Below are 26,890 nucleotides of genomic sequence, written 5' to 3' on the forward strand. Positions count from 1 at the left end.
ACTCATATTCCCTGGACTGCATTCCCTGCTTATCCCCATTTCTCTCCAAACTTAAACTATACAAAGATCCTAAAAGTTAAAAATTCTAAAGTCCTTTGGAATGATTTTGTATTTCCTTCTTGCACCGATTTTATATGCATGTCTCATGTTTTAAAACTTAGAGTTGTATTATAGTCTCTGGTTGTTCCCCAAGTAACAGATTTTCCTTTGTTACAATTCATGTTCAAAGTTTTTTATGTATGTAAGATAGTATAAATGGTATCTTCTAAATACATATATAGGATTACATAATTGGATGGATAGATAGATATTCCTACAGATGAACAGGCAATCAGTGTAGCTGAAATTAATTGAATAATCTTTTCCCTCTTCCCTACCCCCTAGGAACTGAAGAGGAAGATGAAGGGGATGACCATCTTTTGGGGTCTGTTGATGAGTTCTGGTGGTTTCCACATATGTGGAGCCATATGCAGCCCCACCTCTTCCATAATGAGTCATCTTTGGTGGAACAGATGATTCTCAACAAAAAATTTGCCTTAGTAAGTAACTCACTTTGAACTAAAGTGCACAGACTACTAAAGTGACTGGCTTTTTACACTGAGAACATCTTAGAGGTTTGGGGCATACTGGCACTTTTTAAGCAGGCATTTCTATGTGATAGTCGGAAAAACTTGGTATTGCAGCCTTTCAGTATGTGACTTTTGAATTTGTATTGGATGCTCATCACTATGCTTAATGCATGAGGGGTCTAATTTAAAAGGAAATTTTCAGGACACTCACAGGACTCAGCTACATGACATTGTGGTCAGAGCTCATAAAATATGGTTCACATCCAGAAAGAGCTTTCTGCTGCACTGAGAAGACAAAATAAACAGATAAAACAAATCTCCATTTAGAAAACAAAGGTACAGTTACCAAAGGAGATGGGGGAGGGATAAAAAAGGAATTGGGGATTAGCAGATACAAACTACTACATATAAAATAGATAAACAATGAGGTCCTACTGTATAGCACGGGAAACTATATTTGATATCCTGTAATAAACCATAATAGAAAAGAATGTGAAATGAATATATATATACACACACATACATATAGATATATAATTGAGCCATTTTCCTGTCAACAGAAACTAGCACAACATTGTAAATCAACTATAGTTCAGTTTAAAAAAATAGTCTTCAGTAAAATGAGATATTCCTGGACCTAGTGCCAAACTGTATAGACCTAAAATCCACAATTCAGAGAAGTGTCATTGAGAGTACCCAGGGAAATGTTGTGTAAATAGGATTTTAGGTACATTCTGAAATAAGAATAAGATTTAAGTGTCAGGGAGAATTTGCAGTTAAATGAGGCTGAGGGAAACACCAGGTAGGAGGTGTTTGCTGGCAGGAGTTAATGAAATCTCAATCTGGAAAGGCGAGAGGAATGGGAAGAAAACCATTTCAAAGACATCAAATACATATAACACAGGGATGGAACATTCATTTGACTGAGCAAGACACACTGTTTGATAAGTAAAAGGATTCTGATTCTGGACAGGAAAATTTACAGTTAAAGTTCTAATAAGTCCGGTACATGGGAGAATGTGCTTGTGATGAGTGGAGATGGTATAGAGTGGTTAACAAGCCAATAAAGCATGTTTGGGGTGGGAGGGTGTTTATCTTTGTATTATCCTAATGGGCACACAAACATGTGGAGGGAGTCCAGACAAGTAACTCTTTACTTAACCAGCATTCTCCTTCCCTGGGCAGAGAGTACATTGGGGCAAGAACTATGTTCTGTCTATCACAGTTCCCATTTCATAAACACACTCAGTGAATATTTGTAGGATGAACAATTAAAGCAGCAGAAATTACCTCTCAAAAAGCAAGTGAAGTGTGATATATCTTTATTTATTACAGCATTTTTCTTATTTGCAAACCCCAAAACTCATATTACAGTGTTCACAGATTATGTTGTTAATACATCTAAAACCATCAGACCATGTTTCTAGGTTCAGTTCAGTCGCTCAGTCGTGTCCAACTCTTTGCGACCCCATGGACTGCAGCACTCCAGGCTTCCCTGTCCATCACCAATTCCTGGAGCATACTCAAACTCATGTCCATCGTGTCAGTGATGCCATCCAACCGACTCGTCCTCTGTCATCCACTTCTCCTCCGGCCTTCAATCTTTCCTTATATCAGGGTCTTTTCCAATGAGTCGGTTCTTTGCATCAGGTAGCCAAAGTATTGGAGTTTCAGCTTCAGCATCAGTCCTTCCAATGAATATTCAGGACTGATTTCCTTTAGGATGGACTGGTTGGATCTCCTTGCTGTCCAAGGGACTCACAAAAGTCTTCTCCAACACCACAGTTCAAAAGCATCAATTCTTCAGCACCCAGCTTTCTTTATACTCCAACTCTCACATCCATACATTACTACTGGAAAAACCATAGCTTTGACTAGATGGACCTTTGTTAGAAAAATAGCAAAGGTCTGCTTTTTAATATGCTATATAGGTTGGTCATAGCTTTTCTTCGAAGGAGCAAGCGTCTTTTAATTTCGTGGCTGCAGGCACCATCTGCAGTGATTTTGGAGCCCCCCAAAAAATAAAGTCTGCCACTGTTTCCATTATTTCCCCATCTATTTGCCATGAAGTTATGAGACCAGATGCCATGATCTTAGTTTTCTGAATGTTGAACTTTAAGCCAACTTTTTCACTCTCCTCATTCACTTTCATCAAGAGGCTCTTTAGTTCTTCTTCGGTTCTGCCATAAGAGTGGTGTCATCTGCATATCTGAGGTTATTGATATTTCTCCTGGCAATCTTGATTCCAGCTTGTGCTTCATTCAGTCCAGCATTTCACATGATGTACTCTGCATGTAAGTTTAATAAGCAAGGAGACAATATACATCCTTGACGTACTCCTTTCCCAATTTGGAACCAGCCTGTTGTTCCATGTCCTGTTCTAAGTGTTGCTTCTTGACCTGCATACAGATTTCTCAGGAGGCAGGTCAGGTGGTCTGGTATTCCCATCTCTTTAAGAATTTTTCACAGTTTGTTGTGATCCACACAGTCAAAGGCTTTGGTGTAGTGTTGTTCACATACTGTATTTCTAGGTAAATCCTACTAATTGTAAGCTAAGGCTAGTGTGCAAAAGAATTAAAATACATTACACTGGTTAATTTGGAAATGATTTGGGAAATTCTAAAATATAACCACTCCCTTGACAGACCAAAAATTTTTTTCTATAGATCTGAAGTCCTGACCCCAAAACTAGGGGCTTCCCAGGTAGCTCAGTGGTAAAAGAATCCGCCTGCTAATGCAGGAGATGCAGGAGATGCTGGCTCGATCTCAGTGTTGGAAAGATTTCTTGGAGGAGGAAATGGTAACCCCCTTCAGTATTCTTGCGGGAGAATCCCATGGATAAAGGAGCCTGGTGAGTGACAGTCCATAGGGTCGCAAAGAGTTGGAAGGAACTGAACATGCACCAAAACTAGAAATGACTAATTTGAAGTATAATCTCAATTTTGAGGTTTCTTGCATCTTTGCCTTTTCCAGTGTTACAGTCTTTAAACCCTGAAACTATGTGGAATCCTGTGGAAACAAGAGCACATGTTATATCTCCCTTGGCTGGCCCCCTAGTTGTGTAACTATTAGTTTTTTTTGGTTAATCAGAATTTAAGAAAGTGCTGTTGGCTACTTGCCCAATTAACATAAAATGTATTTTACATAAACTTCTAAAGCTCCAAGAGGTTTGAATAGATGACTCAAACACTATCTTACTCAAATTTGTACAACAAAAGTTTAGAATTTATGAAACATACTGCTATTTCCACAAGAATATAGAAGAACAAATACTTATGGGTAGCATCAGGAGCCCATATTTATCTTTTAACTTCAATCTACTCCCCGAAATAAACAAATGGCTTCAAATGCACCTTTTTCAGACCTTGATATTTCATCAAGAAAACACAAATAGTTCCCTACATGCTAGTATTTTGAATATGTTGACAGTATTTGCAACCTCCGGTGAGATGGAGAGCCACGATTTTTCCCAAAAATATATATATATATAACTAGGACTAGTAAACAGCACGTAGAAGTGGATAAACATTGCCACAGTTTGTAATAGCACTAAAAATCCCCTCAATGCAGCAAACAGTAATTCTGTCATCTTCAGAAATCTAAAAGACTGCTAATATTAGCAACGTTAATCAGCAAGAGAGGATATGGAGAAGAAAATTATTTTGTAGTTTCTTTTTAAATCTGTGGAGAAAGGAAGGAATTTGTAAAAGAGGAAAATGCATACATAAAATAAAAGAAAGTACTAATGTAAGATAAACTAAGAAGTGATAGAGAAGATTTCTAGGTATGTTGTTATTGTTGTTTTGGTAGCCTTCAAAAAAAATTTTACCAAGGCATATTTGATGACATTCACTGTTATATTCCCCTGAAAATAGAACAGTATCTGGAATAATAGTATTCTGTTATGATTTGGATGAATGAATCAACATACGCCAATATTAATCTGTTCAGTTCAGTCGCTCAGTCATGTCCAACTCTTTTCGACCCCATGGACTACAGTACACCAGGCCTCCCTGTCCATCCGCAGCTCCTGGAGTTTACTCAAACTCATGCCCATTGAATCGGTGATGCCATCCAAGCATCTCATCCTCTGTCGTCCCCTTCTCCTCCTGCCCCCAATCCTTCCCAGCATTAGGGTCTTTTCTAATGAGTCAGTTCTTCGCATCAGGTGGCCAAAGTATTGGAGTTTCAGCTTCGACATCAGTTCTTCCAATGAACAGTCAGGACTGATTTCCTTTAGGATGGACTGGTTGGATCTCCTTGCAGTCCAAGGGACTCTCAAGAGTCTTCTCCGACACTACATTTCAAAAGCATCAATTTTTCGATGCTCAGTTTTCTTTATAATCCAACTCTCACATCCATACTTTACTAGTGGAAAAACCATAGCTTTGATTAGATGGACCTTTGTTAGCAAAATAATATCTCTGCTTTTTAATATGCTGTCTAGGTTGGTCATAGCTTTTCTTCCAAGGAGCAAACGCCTTTTAATTTTATGGCTGCAATCACCATCTGCAGTGATTTTGGAGTCCCCAAAAATAAAGTCTGTCACTGTTTCCCCATCTATTTGCCATGAAGTGATGGGACCAGATGCTATGATCTTGGTTTTCTGAATGTTGAGTTTTAAGTGAACTTTTTCACTTTCATCTCTCACTTTCATCAAGAGGCTCTTTAGTTCTTCTCCCCTTTCTACCATGAGGGTGGTGTCATCTGCATATCTGAAGTTATTTATATTTCTCCTGGCAATCTAGATTCCACCTTGTGCTTCATCCAGCCCATCATTTCTCATATGTACTCTGCATATAAGTTAAATAAGCATGGTGACAACATACAGCCTTTATGTACTCCTTTTCCTATTTGGAACCAGTCTGTTGTTCCATGTCCAGTTCTAACTGTTGCTTCCTGACCTGCATACAGATTTCTCAGGAGGCAAGACAGGTGGTCAGGTATTCCCATCTCTTTAAGAATTTTCCACAGTGTGTTGTGATCCACACAATCAAAGGCTTTAACATAATCAATAAAGCAGAAGTAGATGTCTTTCTGGAACTCTCTTGCTTTTTTCCACAATCCAATGGATGTTGGCCATTTGATCTCTGGTTCCTCTGCTTTTTCTAAATTCAGCTTGAACATCTGGACGTTCACAGTTCACACACTGTTGAAGCCTGGCTTGGAGTATTTTGAGCATTACTTTACTAGTGTGTGAGATGAATGCAATTGTGCGGTAGTTTGAGCATTCTTTGGCATTGCCTTTCTTTGGGATTGGACTGAATACTGATCTTTTCCAGTCCTGTGGCCACTGCTGAGTTTTCCAAATTTGCTGACATATTGAGTGCAGCACTTTCACAGCATCATCGTTTAGGATTTGAAATAGCTCAACTGGAATTCCATCACCTCCACAAGCTTTGTTCATAGTGATGCTTCCTTAGGCCCACTTGACTTCACATTCCAGGATGTCTGGCTCTAGGTGAGTCATCACACCATCATGATTATCTGGGTCATGAAGATCTTTTTTGTATAGTTCTTCTGTGTATCCTTGCCACCTCTTCTTAATATCTTCTGCTTCTGTTAGGTCCATACCATTTCTGTCCTTTATTGTGCCCATCTTTGCATGACATATTCCCTTGGTATCTTTAATTTTCTTGAAGAGATTTCTAGTCTTTCCCATTCTATTGTTTTCCTCTATTTCTTTGCATTGATCACGTAGGAAGGCTTTCTTATCTCTCCTAGCTATTCTTTGGAACTCTGCATTCAAATAGGTATATCTTTCCTTTTCTCCTTTACTTTTCATTTCTCTTCTTTTCACAGCTATTTGTAAGGCCTCTTCAGACAACCATTTTGCCTTTTTGCATTTCTTTTTCTTGGGATTGGTCTTGCTCCCTGCCTCCTCTATAATGTCACGAACCTCCATCCATAGTTTTTCAGGCACTCTGTCTATCAGATCTAATCCCTTGGATCTATTTGTCACACCCACTGTATAACTGTAAGGGATATGATTTAGGTCGTACCTGAATGGTCTATTGGTATTCCCCACTATCTTCAATTTAAGTCTGAATTTGGCAATAAGGAGTTCATGGTCTGAACCACAGTGAGCTCCCAGTCTTGTTTTTGCTGACTGTATAGAGCTTCTCCATCTTTGGCTGCAAGAATATATATGCCAATGTTATGGTTATACTTAAATGTAACTACTTGAAAGTACATATAGTAAGAACAGGCGTGTACAGGAGTTGTACATATATTTTGGAATTCTCAACTTGAAATCATCATGAATTGAAAGAATAATTCAAATTTGAAATTTGGTCATTCTTAACCTCACATGTTAAACAGAGGACACTTCTTAAAAATGCCATTCCTAGTTTCCGGTTGACAACCCAAATTATGGTCTTGAGGCAGCAGAGAACATTCATAAAAGTTTAATCAACTACAGAACCAATTGGCTTTTTTGTTAGCATAAGACACACATTAAAAAAAAAATAAAAAAACAACAACAAACAAACAAACAAAAGACACACATAAAAAGATACTGGATCCAGGATCAGTCCCTCCTGGGTCATAACAACATGAAAGAGAACAGAAGCTTTTGGGAACAGTGATTAGTATATAACACACAGTAGAGAAGAGCTGTTGTTTTTATTATCATTCTATTCAGTATCATAACACTGCCATCTTCAGTTTTTGCCTAGGTTTCTGTGTTTAGAATGACAGGTAACAGGAATGAAGATCCTCAAGTTTAAAAGCTTATTTTATATTGAGAAGACATTGGTTCATGTGAATCCTACATTTTCTAGTATGTGTTCTCTAATGCCCACTAAGGCATGAGTCACAAAGCTGCTTTGCTGTTAAATTTAAAGATGCAATAAGAAAAGTTCAAGGGTTTTATTAATTTTTTTATATATTCTATATTATTTCCCTAAATTCTTATAGCAGCTCTGAACTGTGGGTATACTTACTCTCACAGCATGAAGAAGAAAACGGAAAAGTCAGAGAGATGACAGTGACCCACTCATGGTGATAAAGCTCACTAGTGATAGGATTTAAAACCAGAAATCCTTTTTTATTTTTAAACTCCATAAATTGTGATTCCAAGCTTTCTCACTAGCCTCCTAAACCAATTCACAGGTATAAGTCTAGATTTCTCTTTTGCCTGGTAACCCAAGGCGGTATTTGGGAATTCTGCTAACATCAGGGAAATTGAGAACTAGAGGTGAAATTCATAGGGCCAACATTTCCCTTAGGTTCCCAAATGCTCCTTGAGATAGGCAGAGTTTATAACATGTTGGGAAGGAAGACAAACAACTGAATCAGGGGAACTTTCCACACGACTAAATGGCATTTATCATGTATCGATACAGGTTGGTTGTATGTGCTCAGTCATGTCCAAATCTTTGCAACACCATGGACTGTAGCCCGCCAGGCTCCTATGACCATGGAATTTTCCAGGCAAGAATACTGGAGAGGGTTGCCATTCCCTACTCCAGGGGATCTTCCCAACCTAGGTATCAAACCCACATCCCTTTCCTCTCCTGTATTGGCAGGCTGATTCTTTACCAACTGCACCACCTTGGAAGCCCCATCATGTATAGATACAGAGTCTACTTTATTTATTTATTTTTTGAGTTCAATGGCACTTTTTATTTTATTTTTCCCAGTGGTACTTTCTTAAACTTTATTTATTTTTAATTGAAGGATAATTGCTTTACAGTATTGTGTTGGTTTCTACCAAACATCAGCATGAATCAGCTGTAAGTTTCCCTTCCCAGTTCAACATCCCTTCCACCTTCCTCCCCATCCTACCCCTCTAGGTTGATACCAAGCCCCAGTTTGAGTTCCCTGAGTCCTATAGCAAATTCCCATCAGCTGTCTATTTTACACATGGTAATATATGTTTCCATGTTACTCTCTCCATACATCCCACCCTCTCCTTCCTCCCCTCCAGCCATGTCCATGGTCTGCTCTCTATGTCTGCGTCTCCATTGCTGCTAGATACAGAGTCTACTTTAATTCAAAGAAACTGTTCTGGAGGAGATTCTGCCTCAATTCTCCACTCACTAGATGGAACAAGCAGTATTGTGCTAATATTGCATTTGTAAATTGGGTCACATTCTGCTTTTTTCCACCAGCTTGGAAGCTCTAAATTTAAAGAGGAGCATGAGTGTTTCACAGTGAAGGAACTGAAAGCACATACAAAGAAGCAACTGGGCGTTCAAACAAGACTACACATCATGGATAAAATTTAATATTCACAGGAGTTAGTTAAAGGACATTTAAATTCTTTTCCAACCAAGAGAATCTGAGGCTACGATGTAAGACTCTTTGATTGGATCCTCTCTGTCACCATCTACAGCCAAACACTAGCTATTTTCATTGCTATTTTCACATCTTATCTATTAATCCTTCGGCACAATATAGACACTTCTGTCTCACAAGGGAATTTGATGTCCATTTTAATTTAGCTTTGAAAGCTCTGTCTAATTGCTTACTATGGAAGGTCAAGCAAATCCTCTAAGCAAACTTGCATTTGATGATTACAGCCATCAGGAAATACAGCTTTAGAAGTTGATTAGAAACTATTTTTAGTTATCAAATATGGGATAATTCAGGTACTAAGATGAAATTTCAACAGGGGATTTTTTGAAAGGGACCATTTCTGAGGCAAAGATTAATTGTAACATTAATTATTGACCTACAACACAGTGGAAATATCTTATAGTTTTTTAAATTGGATAAAATTCTATTTGAAAAATAAACGAACTTACTGCATTTAAATATCAAAAGAACCATCAGTATATATACTCTCAACTGGAAACTTGGATTTAAATTTTAGTGAATTATGGTAGTTTAATTTTTAGAGATAAAATAATCAGTAGAAATTTTTATCATAGCACTCGTCACCTAGCACTGTTATAGACAATACTTTTAAAATTGGTAGCTGTAGAACAATGTTCCGGATCCTGAAAAGAGAATCGTGGCCAGGACTGTACATTTTGATTGCATTATCATTATTCTTCCACATAGTGTCCTTTTCCTCCTATTTTCCAAGTTCAGCAGAACCTGCTAATTTACGTTATCTGAAATGGCTAGTGTCAATTATGCAACTTCTTAGGCTAGTGAGCACATTAACTTTTCTAAAATGGAAATAAAGATTACAGTATCAAAATGTAATTTAAAATATATTGAAAGACTTGCTGGCTTAAGGAATATATAATAATCTTTTAATTAGTTTGCTTGCCAGCTAGAGAATGAATGAATTTTATCATTTTCACTTCAGTGAAGCACTTTATAAAAAAAGGACATTAGGTTGTCATTTTATTGATATTGAAAACAAAGTGTAATTCTAATTATCCTAATAGAAACAGAGTTTAAATCAGAATTCACAAAGTCTACTCTGAGCTGGTAGATTGCTTCTGGACCAATGGAAGCAGCACAGTTTAAGAAAGCCAATAGCCAATATTCAGTCAGGATGACCAATACGGTGAAATATATAATTTATTTCATGAAAAGAATGGCTGAAAGAACTTGGAGAGGGCAAGACGTAAAGAGGAGAGCAAGGGATATATTATCAGGGTTAATATTCACATTAAAAGTACTGGTATGGCCATACCAGTTATTACAATATTGAAAAATGTCAATACCCCCAGTACCACCTTAGACCCTACCCATGCATGTTCCAAGCCTCCCAACTACTCAGCAACTAAGAAGGCCTGGCTCATAGTCTCCAACATCCAGCTTCAGTTCTACAGCTGGCAGCAGGTCTGACCAATCAGTGGATGGCATGTTGACTGGTAAATATTTTGAGTGTTCACCCTGAATATGATCAATCCATCAATGAAAGTAAAATCTATACAACTGCTAACTTTGTGTCTATTTTCACCTTTTTGTACCTCCCCCTTCAAGTTCCCGGTTATTCAGTAGTTTCTGTGAGTTTTCTTTTTACTATTCCTGCTCCATCTCAAAACTTCCCATCTCCACTCCACTTCCACACCTGGATGCCTGCAGCAGCATCCAAACTAGTCTCCCCAATTCCCCATTCTTTTCCTTTAATTTATGCTCAGATAGGGAAAGCTGTGCAACTTGAAATTCTATTATTCCATTTTCCCTGTGTGAAACAGAACCTTGCTTTTCAGTGAGAAAGGTTCTTGAGTCTCCAGAGGAAATGTAAGAAGAGAACATTTTGAGCTCCAGATATCTACCAGACATTGAACTTAGTGCTTTCCACGTATCCTCAATTCATCCAAACAGATACCTGTGAACCTAGTTATTCCCATATTTGAAATGCAAAAAGTGAGGCTCAGAGAGCTTATGTAATTTTCTTAAAATCACACAGCCAGTGAAAACTGGGGAAAGGATTTGGTCTCAGGCCGGTCAAGATCCAAAGCCCCATAACCAGCATGGTTTGTGTAACTGAAAGTTGCCCATGCCATTGATACTGTTACTGATTGCTATTATAGAAACCTCATGACTGGAATGTTACTAATTTCTCTGAATAGTTATATTTAATTTAAACAAATTCAGAATATTAAAATCTGGATTTTTACAATGTTGTTTTTAATTGCTGTTTATATGATTTATGCAATTTGTTGTGTTTGTGCAGCCATCACACAAGTATTAACTGTCCTGATGTTTATTATAAATCCAAGACGGTATGCAGTAGTTATAACAAAGATCAGTATCAACTTTTCTACTCTGTCAGTATTATTACTTCAGTTAAAGTTAATACCATGAAGTCTTAAAGATTCCTAGTCTATTCAACTTTATATATTTTCAAAAAGATTAAATGTGTTTGCAAATACTTTGGGAGTTTAAGCCTGTCTCTGAATTGTTTATAGCGTTATTATTTCTCAAGGACCCCAAAGGTCCATAGTAAACTCATAACTTCAAACTCTGAGAAAGCTGGATTAAACTAAACCCTCCAATTCCTTCACTGTGTCTCTAGATAATTTTATTTTCAGTTATTTTGCTACAGCATAAAAAAGTAAAGCCTCATAGATTCCTTTTTTTTCTTACATTTCTATAAACCCCCATTCATGTGTTTATTTGAAGAAATCTTAGCAATTCAAAAAAAAAAAAATCAACCTGGCCTGTGTAAAGTACAAGTGTTTACATCATTCTGTTGAGTATTCTTACAAAATGCACCCTTTAGTGGTATATTTATTTATGAGACACTCAACAAAGATATGATGACACTTCAGAAATTCTGAAGGGAACTCTAAGAGAGGAAAACAGCATGCTCTGTTAAATGGAAACTTACTTGAAATATATTACATAATTATTAGGGGAGACTAGAAGAAAATCAATCACTCTCCCCAAAATAATTCTTTCTTAGAGGTTACAAATGAAAATGAAGCTAAGTATGTATACCCTCTTTCTTTATTGGTACTAAATTATTAGCTTAACTTTTGCTTCTGCGATCTTTTTTTTCTTCCAGTTTTATTGAGATACAATTGATACACATTCAATATTGTACAAGTTTAAGGAGTGCAGCATAATTTGATTTACATACATCATGAAATGATTCCCACAATAAGCTTAGGGAACATCCCTCATCTCATATAGATATAAAATCAAAAAATATTGATAGAAAAAATACTTCCTTGTGATCAGAACTCCTAGGATTTATTGTCTTAACAACTGTTATGTTTATCATGTCGTATATTATATCCCTGGTACTTATTTATAACTGAAAGTTTGCACCTTTTGACTGACTTCATCCAGTTCCCACTCCCCCATCCCCCACATCTGATAAGTACAAATCTGATCTCTTTTTCTATGAGTTTGTTTGTTTTTTGAAGTATAGTTCAATTCACTTCAGTTCAGTCGCTCAGTCATGTGCGACTCTTTGCGACCCCATGGACTGCAGCACGCCAGGCTTCCCTGTCCATCACCAATTCCCGGAGCTTACTCAAACTCACGTCCATCGAGTCAGTGATGCCATCCAACCATCTCATCCTCTGTCGTCCCCTTCTCTTCCTGCCTTCAATCTTTCCCAGCAGCAGGATCTTTTCCAATGAGTCGGTTCTTTGCATCAGGTAGCCAAAGTATTGGAGTTTCAGCTTCAGCATCAGTCCTTCCAATGAATATTCAGGACTGATTTCCTTTAGGATGGACTGGTTGGATCTCCTTGCAGTCCAAGGAACTCTCAAGAGTCTCCTCCAACACCACAGTTCAAAAGCATCAATTCTTTGGTGCTCAGCTTTCTTTATAGTCCAACTCTCACATCCATACATGACTCCTGGAAAAACCATAGCTTTGACTAGATGGACCTTTATTTGTAAAGTAATATCTCTGCTTTTTAATATGCTGTCTAGGTTGGTCATAGCTTTTCTTCTAAGGAGTAAGCATCTTTTAATTTCATGGCTGCAGTGTATAACTGACCTACAATACCATGTTAGTTCCTGTTACACAACATAGTGATTTGATATTTTTATATGTGTTTCTGGAATTTCTTAAAGCATTAGGCTTACTAAATTTCATTAAAGTTCTTCAAATAATTCAGCTATTCTTTTAGGATACTTGAAGAGGAATATTTGATGTCAAGAAAGGGCTTTTGCTGATGTCATTATTATGGCCTTATCAAATTTATGGTTCACCAAGGATATTTTAATCTCCTACTTTACATACAATATCAATTACTTTTTCCAGAAGAAATGTATACTGTTTGATGAAACTTTTTTTTTAGATAAGATTGATAATAATAGTGTATTTTCAGCCCCCATATCTTCTTTTAAGGGATGTTTTCTCTCAAATAAGAATCCTCAGTTTTGAGGGGGAACTGGAAGTACTGGTGGAAAGAGTCTTAGTTTACTTTTGTTTCTTTGTTTTATTTGTTGTTTCAATAAGAAAGAGAATAATGTTAATCAGATGAAAGGAAATCAAATGGCACTTGACCTCTAGCATTGCTTGTATGTTTTATTTTCTACAATACAGTAAGATAATTTATTACCCCTACTTGGCAAATAAAGGAATTGAGGTTTGGTGAAGCTGTGTAACCTGCTCAGGGTGATATAAGTAATGAAGGGCAGCACTAAGATTGAGCCTAGAACGTCTAAATTTGTGCTTCCTCCATGACACTAAATCATTCCCCATCCCTGATACTCCCTGGTAAACACTGATTGTTTTATGTTGTGGGTTTGACTATCTTTTATTTACCTTTAAAAAAAAATTTATCCAAGTACAGTTGATTTACAATGTTGTGTTAATTTCTGCTATATACCAAAGTGATTCAGTTATATATGTATATATTCTTTTCCTATTCTCTTCCACTATGGTTTATCACAGTATACTGAATATAGTTCCCTGCGCTACATTAATAAGACCTTGTTACTATCCATGCTATATATAATAGTCTGCATCCGCTAATGCGCAACTTCCAATCCATCCCTCCCTCTATGGCTCTCTTTGAATATGGGAAAAATAAGATTCTTTTCTCACTGTATAGTTAATAAAACACTACAGACTCTCCAGATCTGAGTGACTTCAGAAGGATAAGGTCATACCTCTGTTTTATGAATTACTATAAAAACAAGATCTCATTATTAACACCTTTATCCAAAGACTTTTGTGACTTTCGTTACTGTTGTTGCTGTTTGTCTCATCTCTCAGTCCTGTCTGACTCTTTGTGACCCCACAGACTGTAGCCCACCAGGCTCCTCTGTCCATGGGATTTACCAGGCAAAAATACTGGAATGGGTTACCATTTCCTTCTCCAGGGGATCTTCCCAACTCAGGGATCAAACCCATGTCTCCTATGTCACAGGCAGATTCTATACCACTGAACCCCTTGGGAAGCCCTTTGTTACTGTAGTCATGTTTTTTCAAACTCCAAACTGTGAGACAAAGACCATCACCTTCCTGGGGTTTCTAGACCCACAGGAATATCACTAACTGGGGAAGTTTGCCTCAGCCTTGGTGTTCCATGTCTTTGCTGGAGTTTCATTTCATGGGGGCTTCCTTGGTGGCTCAGATGGTAAAGGATCCACTTGCAATGTGGGAGACCCAAGTTTGATCCCTCGGTTGGGAAGATCCCGTGAAGAAGGGAATTGACCACCCACTCCAGTATTCTTGCCTGGAGAAGCCCATGGACAGAGGAGCCTGGTGGGCTACAGTCCATGGGATTGCAAAAAGTCGGGCACGACTGACCAACTAACATACACACAACCATATCTATTCATTTCATAGATATGATTGATTGAGTTACTGGCCACATGATTGAACTCAGTATCAAAGTCTCCTCCTGTGCCTAACGGTCAGGTTGATATAAGCTGGCTCAATGCCCAACTCTCTAATCGGATGTTTGGTCTTTCAGGCCTGGCTAAATTCTGAACTGAGTCATTTTGTTAACGTAAATTCAGATCTTTGGTCTCAGGGATCCACCATGAATAACAGGACATTCCTATCATTTAGAAAATTCCAAGGATTTAGGACTTACCTCCCAGGAACCAGGGATGATGAAGACCAGCCAGTTTTTTAATTATACAACAGCTGCCAACAGAGGATGATTTTAAACTCATAAGCCAAATCTAAAAAACACCATGATCATCACTGAAGATTTTTCACATACCAGCCAGAAAACAGAATTTATATTATGAATTGAAGAGCACACTGAAAAACTAGAAAGAAATCTAGTAGCCAGATCTATAAATACTAACCAGATTTATGTAAATATGCCTATCACATTTTGGGGTGTTATCACTTCCTGAAATATGTAAGAAGAAAATTATACATGTTAGTTTAAGATTAGATCATGGATTTAAAATAGTGCATTTATATTTAGCATCCAAATATGAGACTATTTCTAAACACCACAAGGATTATGTCAAAGAAACACAGAGTTTTAAATCTGAATCTTAGTGATTACTTGCACAATTCACAATTTAATTTACAATTGAAAAAAATAAAAACTCAGCTTCCTTTACTAAAGGAGTTATTTCTTTCAAGATCTCCCATTACATACCATGCCAGAAATACCATCATTTAATCACAGGAATGTGTTCTAATATTTACACTCTTAGCACTCAGTACCAAATCTAATTCCTTAACCTAAAGATAAATCCTGACTTGCCTAGTTTGGTTCTAGATGAAGAAGGAAATAAGATTCCTTCAAATAGTAACTTTACATATGTTGGGCCACCATCAATTCCATTTCTTACTTCCCTCTCTGAGTTACAGCAACTGCTCTAGGACCACTCCCAGTGCCAGAGGCCCCACAGGGTCTCATAAGCTAAAAAGTCATGTGTTGATCATTAGTATTACCTTAGGAAAGCACTCTTTAGAAGCTTAAAATGCTTCTTAAATTCAAGGGAATAGTTTATGAATTTGTTTTCTTCACATATTGTGTGTATACATACATGTGTGTATATATACATGCATATGCATATGTCTTTTAGTGAAAAGGTTTTAATTTCACTTCTCAAAACAAGCTCCTATTATCTGAAAAAATGCATTATTTTCTGTGTGAAATAATAGCTTATACAGCCACAGCTTTTAAAGAAGCCAGTTTAAAAACCAAAGCAAACCATTTTCTTCTAGAAACAACTCCAAAATATACTACCAAATATAAACATAGGTATACTTTATTGGAAGCCCATTTTATCTGTAAATGTAAATTCTCAATACTATGAGATATTTAAACAAAGCATGAACTTCTATATACTGAAGAAATGGGACATTCTAATGCAAATGAACTTCAAAAAAGCATTTAGAAGTATTTTGAAATTACTTTGTAATGAAGTTTGTAAAGAAATTTTAGATTTTCTTCCAACTGTAGAATGTAGAATGTTTGTTTTTGTTTTGTTTCAGAGTGTCTGTTTGATTTCCTATCATTGAACATTTTTTATTACATTAGTTTGTGTACATGCTAATCTGAAAAATATGGAAATATGCAACACATTTTCAGGTCATTAGTGGAAATTTAAAATGTTCTCTTTAGAAAGACTGAAATAGAGGAAAATATAAAAAATAAAGTAACATTCTTGGGTATACACCTAGACAAAACTATAATTCAAAAAGATACTTGTACCCCTGTGTTCATAACAGCACTGTTCACAGTAGCCAAGTCATGGAAACAACCTAAATGTCCACTGACAGATGAATGGATAAAGAAGGTATGGTGCATATATACAATGGAATAGTACTCAGCCATAAAAAAAAAATAATAATAATGCAGCAACATGGATGCAACTCAAGATCATTACACTAAGTGAAGTAAGTAGGAAAGACAAATACTATATGATATCACTTACATGTAGTTTAAAATACGGCACAGATGAACCTATCTACAAAACAGAAAACAGTCTCACAGACACAGAGATCAGATTTGTGGTTGCCAAGGGACAAGGAGGGAGAGAGAAGAATGAACTTGGAATTTGGGGTTTGCAGATGCCAGCTATTATTTAGAATGGATAAACAGCAAAGTCCTACTGTATAGCACAGGAAACTAAATCCAATCTCCTGGGATAAACCATAATAGGAAAGAACATTTTTAAAAAGATGTATATATGTATAAAACTGAGTCATTCTGCTGGTACAGCAGAGATTGGCACAACACATTGTAAATTAATTACAATTTTAAAAAAGTAAAGTATCATTCTTGATTACTAGCAAGAATTTAAATAAGAAATATTACCAAGGATTTGTTGTTGTTGTTCTTCAGTTGCTCAGTTGTGTCTGACTCTTTGTGACCCTGTGGACTGCAGCACACCAGGCTTCCCTGTCCTTCACTATCTCCTGGAGTTTGCTCAAACTCATGTCCATTGAATCGGTGATGCCATCCAACCATCTCATCCTCTGTCGTCCCCTTCTCCTCCTACCTTCAATCTTCCCCAGCATCAGGGTCTTTTTTAATGAGCCGGCTCTTTGCATCAGGTGGCCAAAGTATTGGAGCTTCAGCTTCAGCATCAGTCCTTCCAATGAATATTCAGGGTTGATTTCCTTTAGGATTGACTGGTTTGATCTCCTTGCAGTCCAAGGGACTCTAGAGTCCAACACTACTGTTCAAAAGCATCAACTATCAAGGATAGTAATAAACAATTATTTCTTCAGGAATGAAGTTATTGTGTTTCTCAAATACATGAATGCCAATTGAATCCTTTTATTCTTTTGGTTTTGAGAAAGTTTTTCTGAGAAATACCACATCACTTTTTGCTTAATAAAATTGTGTTATCTTCATATTTGCATGTGGAAACATCTGAACATACAATTTAGGAAAATCTTGCAATTTTTAATTCTATACAGTGTAGTTTAAATATAAGTTCATAATAATAAATGTCTGTTTATTACTTGAATAATAATCTTTAACTGTAGTCTCCAAATTGTTTTGAAGTATTACTTACATGGGTGTTAATTTTATAGGTGTTAAATTTCTCTGTGAGTTACCATATGTCCATTCTGCAGAGAACTGACAGTTTGAGATAATTGAGAGAGTAAAAATTAGAATGGGAGGGAGGTAGTCAGAATCAGTTCATACACTTGTTCATTAATATTACTGGAGTGCTTGTTGTTGGCAAGACACTGGGCTTATAGCAGTGGATAAAACAGAACCCAGAATTCATGGAGCTTATTGTTTAATGAGGAAGAGAGACATTAAGAAAACAATTATACGGGACTTGCCTTATGGTCCAGTGGTTAAGAATCTGCCTGCCAACGCAGGGGAACCTGGGTTCGATCCCTGATCCAGGAAGATCCCACATGCTGCAGAACAACTAACCCCACAGGCCACAACTACAGAGCCCATGTGCTGCAGCTGCTGAGGCCCTAGTGCCTGGAGTCCGTGCTCTGCAACGAGAAGCCTGCGCACAGCAGTAAGCACCATGCACAACCAAAACAAATACAGGAATAAAAAATTTTAAAGCACTTATTTAAAGCAAAGAAATAATTATATGAAGGAATATTCACTTACAAACTGTGCTGTGTACCATGGAAAAAAGATGAGCACTACTAAGAGCAGTCTAATGTGGACTTAAGTTAGATTGGGACTTGTCAGTGGAGGCTTCTCTGAAGATATCACAAATAAAGTAACTAAGAGAGATATCAAATTTATCTAAGTGAAGAGTTAGAGTAGGGAAATTCTAGTCTGGAAAGATCACAGGTGGGAGGATGTTGAGGGTGGAAATTGCTTGGTGACTTTCCAGAAAAATTAATGTGATTAAAATACAGTAAAATGTGGAGGGTGGTACAAAATGAGGCAAGAGAGAGGAGCAAAACTCACACCGTGCAAGACTCATGACCATTCTAAGAATTTTGTATTTTATCTTAAGTGCCAGCGGAAACCGTGGAAGGATTTTGAGTAGGACGTCACCGGGTCATAGTTGGGTGTTAAGCATTACTCTGGCTGCTGCTATGTAGAGGATGGATTGGAAGCACACAAGAGTGGAATGGGTAGAATGGTTAGGAGGCCATGGAATAAGGTGGCAGATTGGGTTAGGGTAGTGATGATGATGCTGATTTTAGAACTGGAGAAAAGTGGATAGATTTCAGATTTATACTAGAGACATCCTGGTAGAACATGACAATGACCTAGATTAGGAAGAGAATGAAGAAACGTGTCAAGAATAGCCTGTCTTTTGGACACAACAACTTGTTGGCTGATAACTGATCATGTTATTTAGTCGCATGGAGGAACCCGGGGAAAGAGCCTGTCTGGTAGAGCTTGAGAGATGGAGTTGCAGAGTTCAGTTGTGAGACTAATTAACCCTGCTTGTGTTCTAAGTATTTAACATACATTTTATAGTAACATAGACATAATCCCCAATCTTTTTGGTCCATGTCCTCTACTAGGGAAATTTTGATTACAGATGCTAGATCTAAGATGCTACTTTCAATCAAGGATTAATGAAAATAATAAGGAGAATTAACTTTTTAATCTAAAATGTCTACTCTCTTAGACATTTTGACCCAGATTCCAAAATAATAGTGTACTTAATTCAATTAAAAGATCTGGAAGATGAAAGAAAAAGATCTGGAAGAGAATAATCAGTCAGGAGTTTAGCATTAGGAATAAATCTTCTAAAACATAATAGACTGCCTTCCAGAACATACAACCTGCAATCTTAGCCCAAACTTTTCTGTGCAATAATATTTCAGGTGTTCTTCCTGCTATTGAATGCAAATTTGGGGGCCAATTTATATTGCCTTCATCTCTTTTAAAACAGCCCACCTACTAACTAATAATGCCCAGTGATTCACAGGCTGGAGCCACATGGCATTGGTTGAGGGTAGACAGATCAGGAGGAAAGCAGGCCCAGGAGGGGATAGTGAGTGGGATAGAAGGCACAGAGCTTCATAAGGGAGAATCCCCAAGTCCACAGTGAAAGTAGAAAAAAGGGCCTATTTTTCATTCACAGAGAAAGGGTGGCCCAATATTTTCATAATTCCACATTATAGCTGAGACACAGATTTGATCCTTGGGTAAGGAAGAGCCCCTGGAGGAGGAAATGGCAACCCATTCCAGTATTCTTGGTTGGGAAATCCCACGGAGAGAGCAGCCTGGTGGGATACAGTCCATGGGGTCACAAAGAGTCCGATATGACCGAGCACACACACACCACTAGCTTTTTATCACAGCAGTGGCCCAAAACTCAGCTTCAAAAAGATACATCGTCAACAGGAATGTGGTACTATCTAGTGTAACCTAATTAATATCATTGAGTTAAGTAGGATGATAGCTTATTTAAAAATGGAGGCAGACCAGTAATGACAACAGTGCTAGACATTCATTGAATGTGTATCATTTTTCAGGAACTGCACTAAAGGCTTTCCATGTATTATGTAATTGAATTTCCTCCAAACCCCTTATGAGGTTTAGAGGTCATAAATCATTCTCCAAAGACCACATAGGTGGTAAATGCAAGAGTGAAATGGCCAGATCTGTTTGACTCCAGAAGTGGAGTTTGCTACCATTGTGCCTCAGTGCATCAGCATACAAATCAAAGATGAGATTAAAGAACCTCAGTAGTTCTTTAGAGTTAAGAGCTAAAACTAAAACAGAAATTGTGTATATGTTGGTTTGCAAATATTTGGGAATATTCCTGGCTTTCCAGGCGGTGCAGTGGTAAAGAATCCGCCTGCCAAGGCAGGACATGCAGTTCGATCCCTAGGTGGAAGATCCCCTGGAGAAAGAAATGGCAAACTACTCCAATGTTCTTGCCTGGGAAATATTCCAAAATAAGGGGAATGTCTCTGCTCTATTGGACAGTCCTTTTCTTATACGGTGTTCTGAAAACATAGCTGACCACTTACAGATGTTTAAAAACTACCTTGAGCTTTCTGTCAGCATAATTTCTCACACATTTGGAGATACTTGAATTTTATAATGTTGCTCCTGTCACTGTGAATTTCATTCTTGCTTCCCCGTATACCCTTTAAAAGCTGTTAACCTGTAATTGTTCACCATTTTCCTTTAAATTTCTGTGGTTGAAATTCACTTGCTTTCTACTGGTCCATTATCATTACACCCCTGTTCTTAAACCACTTTAGATAAATATTTCACTGACTTTTTCTAACACAAAGTATATGTTGGTAATTTTTAGTTGAAAAAAATTGCCTTAGTTGGAGTTTTTGAAAACCAAGGGGAAGAAAAGAAATGATATTTCAATTCACTTTGTAGTGAAATTCAATTTTTTTTTGGTTAAAAAATATTTTATTCCATGTTCTTCACATTTATAGTGTTTCTATCAAGTGGTCAGTTGTCAATCACATTTTCCCCCTTTAAAAGTTTTTGTTTGGTTTTGCTATTTTTAAGACTTTATCATTGCTTTTAGTTTTACAGCTTTGCTCTGTAAATCTAGGTTTTTTTTAAAACTTACTTGCTTTGAAGTTTAACAGATTTCTTAATGTATCCATCAGTTTTGGGAAATTATTACTCACTATTTCTTCAATTGCTGCTTCTAATTCTAAATGACATAATAATAATTGCCTGCTAATATGCTAAAATCACTTCAGTTGTGTCTGACTCTTTGTGACCTCATGGACTGTAGCCTGCTAGGCTCATCTGTCCATGGGATTCTCTAGGTAAGAATATTGGAGTGGGTTGCCATTTCCTTCTCCAGGGGATCTTCCCAACCCAGGGATCGAACCCGTGTCTCTTACGTCTCCTGCATTGGCAGGCAGGTTCTTTACCACTAGCATCACCTGGGAAGCCCAGATAATATTTGCCTAGTTATGGTAATTTCTAACAAAGATGCAAATAAAGTGAAGAACATGGAAATTTCCTCCCACTCTTCGGAAACACAAGTACAATCCACTCCACCTCACAACCCACTCATTCTCTTCCTCACAGCAACAGTGTGCCAGCGCCCTTTCCAGCATCCTCAACTACAGCTGACTGAGCTGAGTTCTGAATGATGAAGACTTACAAGTTAAGAGAAAAGGGGCATTCCAGTTAGGTAGATAATATGTACAATGTACAGCAAAGATGTAAAGGGAATCATCAGAAACTGGGGTGGGGAGATGAATGCAAATAGGACATAATCTATGTTAGGTAAGTTGGGACCAAATTTTGGGAGCCTTTTCTGCCGTACTGAAGAAGTCTGACAGATACTTAAGTAATGACAAACCACTGGCAGCCCATGATCCTTCTGTGCTTAGGTGCTCAGATACTTCCTTCACCTCCTATTATTATTTAGGTTGAAAAGCAAAGCTTGCCATGCCTTTTCCATTTTATCCATATCCGTTTGTAGCATATTTCTATAATTCCTGATACTATGGTTCTCTGTACGTGAAATTGTGCTTTGGTATGAAGAATAACCACAACTAATTCACGGGAAGTCTATTTGGGTGGAACTTTTTAAAAATACAGGTAGAAAAAATAAAATATCATTTAGGAGAAAAAAATACATGTCTGCTACTGAAGCTATGAGTGTTCTTTTAATAAAAAGCATTTCATCTTATATGCAAAAGACACTTATCAGGATTAGTGGGCCATCTGAAATGAAGAAGAATAATTACAATTATACAAAGTTGTCCCAAGCCCCCTCCAAAATAGCCCAGTTATCACGTAGATTTATGTTTGGAATTTTGAGACTTGGTCAAGACCAAGTGCATAGAAGGAGCAGGAGCTGGGAGAGAAGGGGGACAGAGAGGGAGTGTATGTGTTTAATTTAGAAAATTTTTAAGCTGGATTCATTTTATATACCAAAGCTGGATTTCAAATCAACTGAATTTCCAGATTGTTAGGTTCTTTCAGTACTTCCTACTTTCACTGTAACCAAGCTTTGGCTTCAAAGAAAATTAGTCTATAAATTTTTTACCTCATTTCCTAGTCAAAAGTGTGTGCTTCTACCAAGGCAGGGGACACTGTCTGCTACTGGCCCTCTCCTTGAAAGACCAACAGAATAAGAGACACAGATGCATAGAACAGTCTTATGGACTCTGAGGGAGAAGGTGAGGGTGGGACGATCTGGGAGAATAGCATTGAAACATGCATATTATCATATGTGAAACAGAACACCATTCCAGGTTCAATGCATGAGACAAATGCCCAGGGCTGGGGCAATGGGATGACCCAGAGGGATGGGATGGGGAGGGAGGTAGGAGGGGGTTTCAGGATGGGGAACACATGTAAACCCATGGCTGATTCATGTCAAGGTATGGCAAAAACCACTGCAATATTGTAAAGTAATTAGCCCCCAACTAAAATAAATAAATTTATTAAAAAAAAAAAAAAGAAAGACCAACAGAAATGTGGCAAACTTGGTAGAAACCGGGACACAGGCAAAGTAAAATCTTGTTAGCAAGTCTAATGAATGCAGAATGTGTTCTGTCCCTCTAGCAAGTGTTGGTTTTATTTTGTGGGAAGTACTGAGTGTTCTTTACAGTAAGTGTTTGTCATTTAACTTACTGAGATGGTGAGGAGAGAAAAAGATGTGGCTGTTACAGGATACACTGAACACAGGCTCTTTCACATCGTTTGTTAAAATTGCCAGTCCTGTCTCACCACCTCTTAATACAAATGCATCATCATTGAGACTGGTGGAATGGCTATCAGGCTTCATGAAGTCCAGAGGTCTTCATATTCATCACTTTAATTTTACCATATAATTAAGTAATGATGGACTGAAGCAAATGTATTTATAGCATATGTGAAAATCTTGGGGTAAAAATAGGATGCAGATAAATATTCCCACATTCTAACTAACATTTGCTTGGTCTTAGGAGCATGGCATTCCTACTGACATGGGCTATGCAGTGGCCCCTCACCATTCAGGCGTCTATCCTGTACATGTTCAGCTATATGAAGCCTGGAAGAAAGTTTGGAATATTAGAATCACCAGCACTGAAGAATACCCACACCTGAAACCAGCTAGATACCGGAGGGGCTTCATCCACAAAAACATCATGGTGAGCATCCTCCTGTATGGGTAGGGCACACCACATTCTGCCAGAAAGAATGAAAGACAAGAACAAAATATTAAAAGCTTAACAGAGGGAAAGCTCCACGCAGCAGGAAACATCATTTTCATATCCAAACAAAGGATGTTATAGTTATAGACACTTTTTTTCAATTCTTCAGACATAACTTTAAAGTGTTTTTTTTTTACTGACACTACTGCTATTAAACAGGCACTGATGTTAAACCACTAAGGAGATATTACATTGAACTTGCAGATAACTTATAGAAGCCATCATTTCTTCAGTTACTTAGCATGTAAAACTAACACCATCTCTCTGTATATTAACCATGCCACTCTTTTACAAGCCAAACTGTCCTCTTTATCAATGTCAGACTTAAAAAAAAAAAAAAAAAAAACTCAGGTATTTACAAGAAGCCACATGTCCTGCATAATCATTAACAAGTCATAATATAGAGTACAAATGAGAGATGATGTTAAGTCATTTATATCTGTTGTCAAATTCTCTCTAAAGTGTCTCTATTTGGTTTTGTGTTTTTACACTGGTGACAAATATATATTGTCAAGATATATTGTTACTTGTGAGGCCTCTCAAAGTAAGTAATTAGGAAAAAAAAATCCTGATTTTTTTCCCAAATCAGAAGACCTAAAGAGTACTGTGGTGTTAAGCATAGGTCTCCTGATTTAGACACACATTTAGACATACATTTAGATCACACCCATATTCTGATCATCTGGGTTTTGATGATCTGTCTACAAATCAAACTCATAAGACCTCAGATGAAACCTATCATCTTCCCTTCATTCCAGCTATTGGTCCTGCTATTCCTAATTCAGTTCAGCGATTTGAACATTGCACTACCCACCCCATGTCCAATCAGTCTCTACATTCCATCAATAATTCCTTCATTATATTTTAATATTCACTACCTTTCTCACAGCCTAATTCACTGCCTTGACTTTTATGCATAAACCACAGGGCTGATTCCTATTTCATCTATTTACAGCTTCTATCCACCCCCTACCACAGTCCATCCCATGGACAATGCCAACCCTTTAATCCTAAAATGCTGCCTTCACCTTGACCTTCCTAACCTGATTCTTTCCAGTTGTTTCTACACCTCTTAACTTGCTCTGCAGGGACCTAAAAACAATTTAAACTAAGTCTACCTTTCTAGCTCCTATTTTCCCGTAGTTAGCACAGACTCACTCCAGCCAAAAAGATCTGCAGCAATATCACTGTCCATGCCTTTGTCATCCTTTCAACCTTGAAAGACTTTCTGACCACTCTCTACCTATTCCTATTCCATTTATTCTTCAGTATCAAGTCCCATATCTTATATAACATAAAGCGCCTTGGTGTATGTCTAGCTGTTCAGCACCTAGGTCCGGCCTACACTGGTCTTATTCTCCTCTGAATTCCCATAACATATCATCTTGTAACTCCACTGGGAACATAAAGACTTACCACATTTCAAGGTGTTTGTGCCCTAACCAGAGGCTCTGAGGCTCCAGTCCTATTGCGTTATAGGGCAGTTTTCCTCTTTATTCAGTAAGGAACTGATGGAAAACCAAGACATCCCACCCTAATCCCCGGTTGTTAAATGTGACTCTCTGAAGAGAGCCAGAGATCTCAAAGCAATTAGATGACAGACCTGACTGTTTGCTTACTCTTTCTAATGGAGATACCCACTGGTAGAGACTCCCACCACTCCTCCCAGCAGCCTCATGGGTGGCACTTACCAGGAACATTTACTGGCAGTTGCTCTAGATTCAGGCCTTGCTTGTGCATGCATGCTCAATCGTTCAGTCATATCTGACTCTTTGCGACCCTTTGGACTGTTGCCCACCAGGCTCCTCTGTCCATGGGATTTTTCGGGCAAGAATACTGGAGAGGGTTGCCATTTCCTCCTCTAGGAGATCTTCCTGACCCAGGGATTGAACCCACATCTCCTTCATTGCAGGTGGATTCTTTACCCACTGAGCCATCAGGGAAGCCCAAATTCAGGATATTGGCTCTAGGTCCATTAGCAGAGTTTCTTGTGATTATGGTTTTCATAACCATCTCCTAGTTAGTTAGGGTCAGCAGCTGTAAGGTTTCCAGGGGCTTATCAATATATGAGAGTTTGAATTTGATAGTGTTACACTCCCAGAAACAGTTCTAGAGAGCAGAATGCCTAAAACCTCTTATTCCTTCTCTAACACAAGAGAGCTATTTCAAGAAACATGGTCAGTGTCCTGTAGCACTGGAATTAGGGAGCAAAGCAATGGGAAATGACCCTCCTACATCCTCATGGTCTCCTCAGCCTCCTTCGGTGGTCCACTGACCATCCTAGGGCTCACAGTGACTCGCATCCTCTCAGCAAGTGTGATCCTCCCCACAGTTGCAGGGTAAAGCCTAACACTTCCTCTTCCTTCTGTTCAAATACAAATAATTTGAGAAATAAATGAGACTCAAATATCTTTTCACTTCTCTCTCTCTCTTTTGCATAGAATCAGCTAGATAATCAAGTCCCAAAGTTGGCTCTTTATGTTACCACAGTTTTACAAGCAAGATATTCAAACTAAATCCTAAAAGTGATTCAGAATCATGCATATTTACAATGTAAAACTAACCTGGCATTTAATTACATGTAGGCATTTCATTATTTAGCTTTGAGATAATTCTCTCTACCTCCCATACACTTTAAATCCTTCTTGAATATAAAGGATATACCATTGTGTTCTCCCACCTGGATTTGCATAGAATTTTGAATCAGTATTTGTGAAATTAATAACTGCTATTTCCAGGAAATTGTATTTCCATGAGTTATTAAGGAATATATTTGATTCGGTTAGAATATTTTTGCACTTAGTTCTTTTTTGTTGTTGATTTTGTGTATAACATTATGAGAATATATAATGCTTTTAAACATAAACATCATCAGAGCTAATACTCTGCAATTAAACTGAAGTTCTCTGAATGATCTCATCAAGATAAAATAG

At 37.6% G+C, this 26,890-nt stretch overlaps 1 protein-coding gene across 1 annotated transcript in view; it reads left to right on the forward strand.

The window, feature by feature from the left end:
• LOC145504500 (bifunctional heparan sulfate N-deacetylase/N-sulfotransferase 3) overlaps nt 1–26,890 on the forward strand; it is a 179,151-nt gene that overhangs the window by 71,184 nt on the left and 81,077 nt on the right. Inside the window, exons 4-5 of the mRNA XM_081485496.1 lie at nt 385–539; nt 23,709–23,894. Coding sequence (XP_081341622.1) covers nt 385–539; nt 23,709–23,894 — 341 coding nt within the window. The remainder of the gene's footprint in view (nt 1–384; nt 540–23,708; nt 23,895–26,890) is intronic.

Source organism: Giraffa tippelskirchi, chromosome 1, assembly GCF_054371585.1.
Source record: "Giraffa tippelskirchi isolate mGirTip1 chromosome 1, T2T-mGirTip1v1.2.pri, whole genome shotgun sequence".
Taxonomy (NCBI): domain Eukaryota; kingdom Metazoa; phylum Chordata; class Mammalia; order Artiodactyla; family Giraffidae; genus Giraffa; species Giraffa tippelskirchi.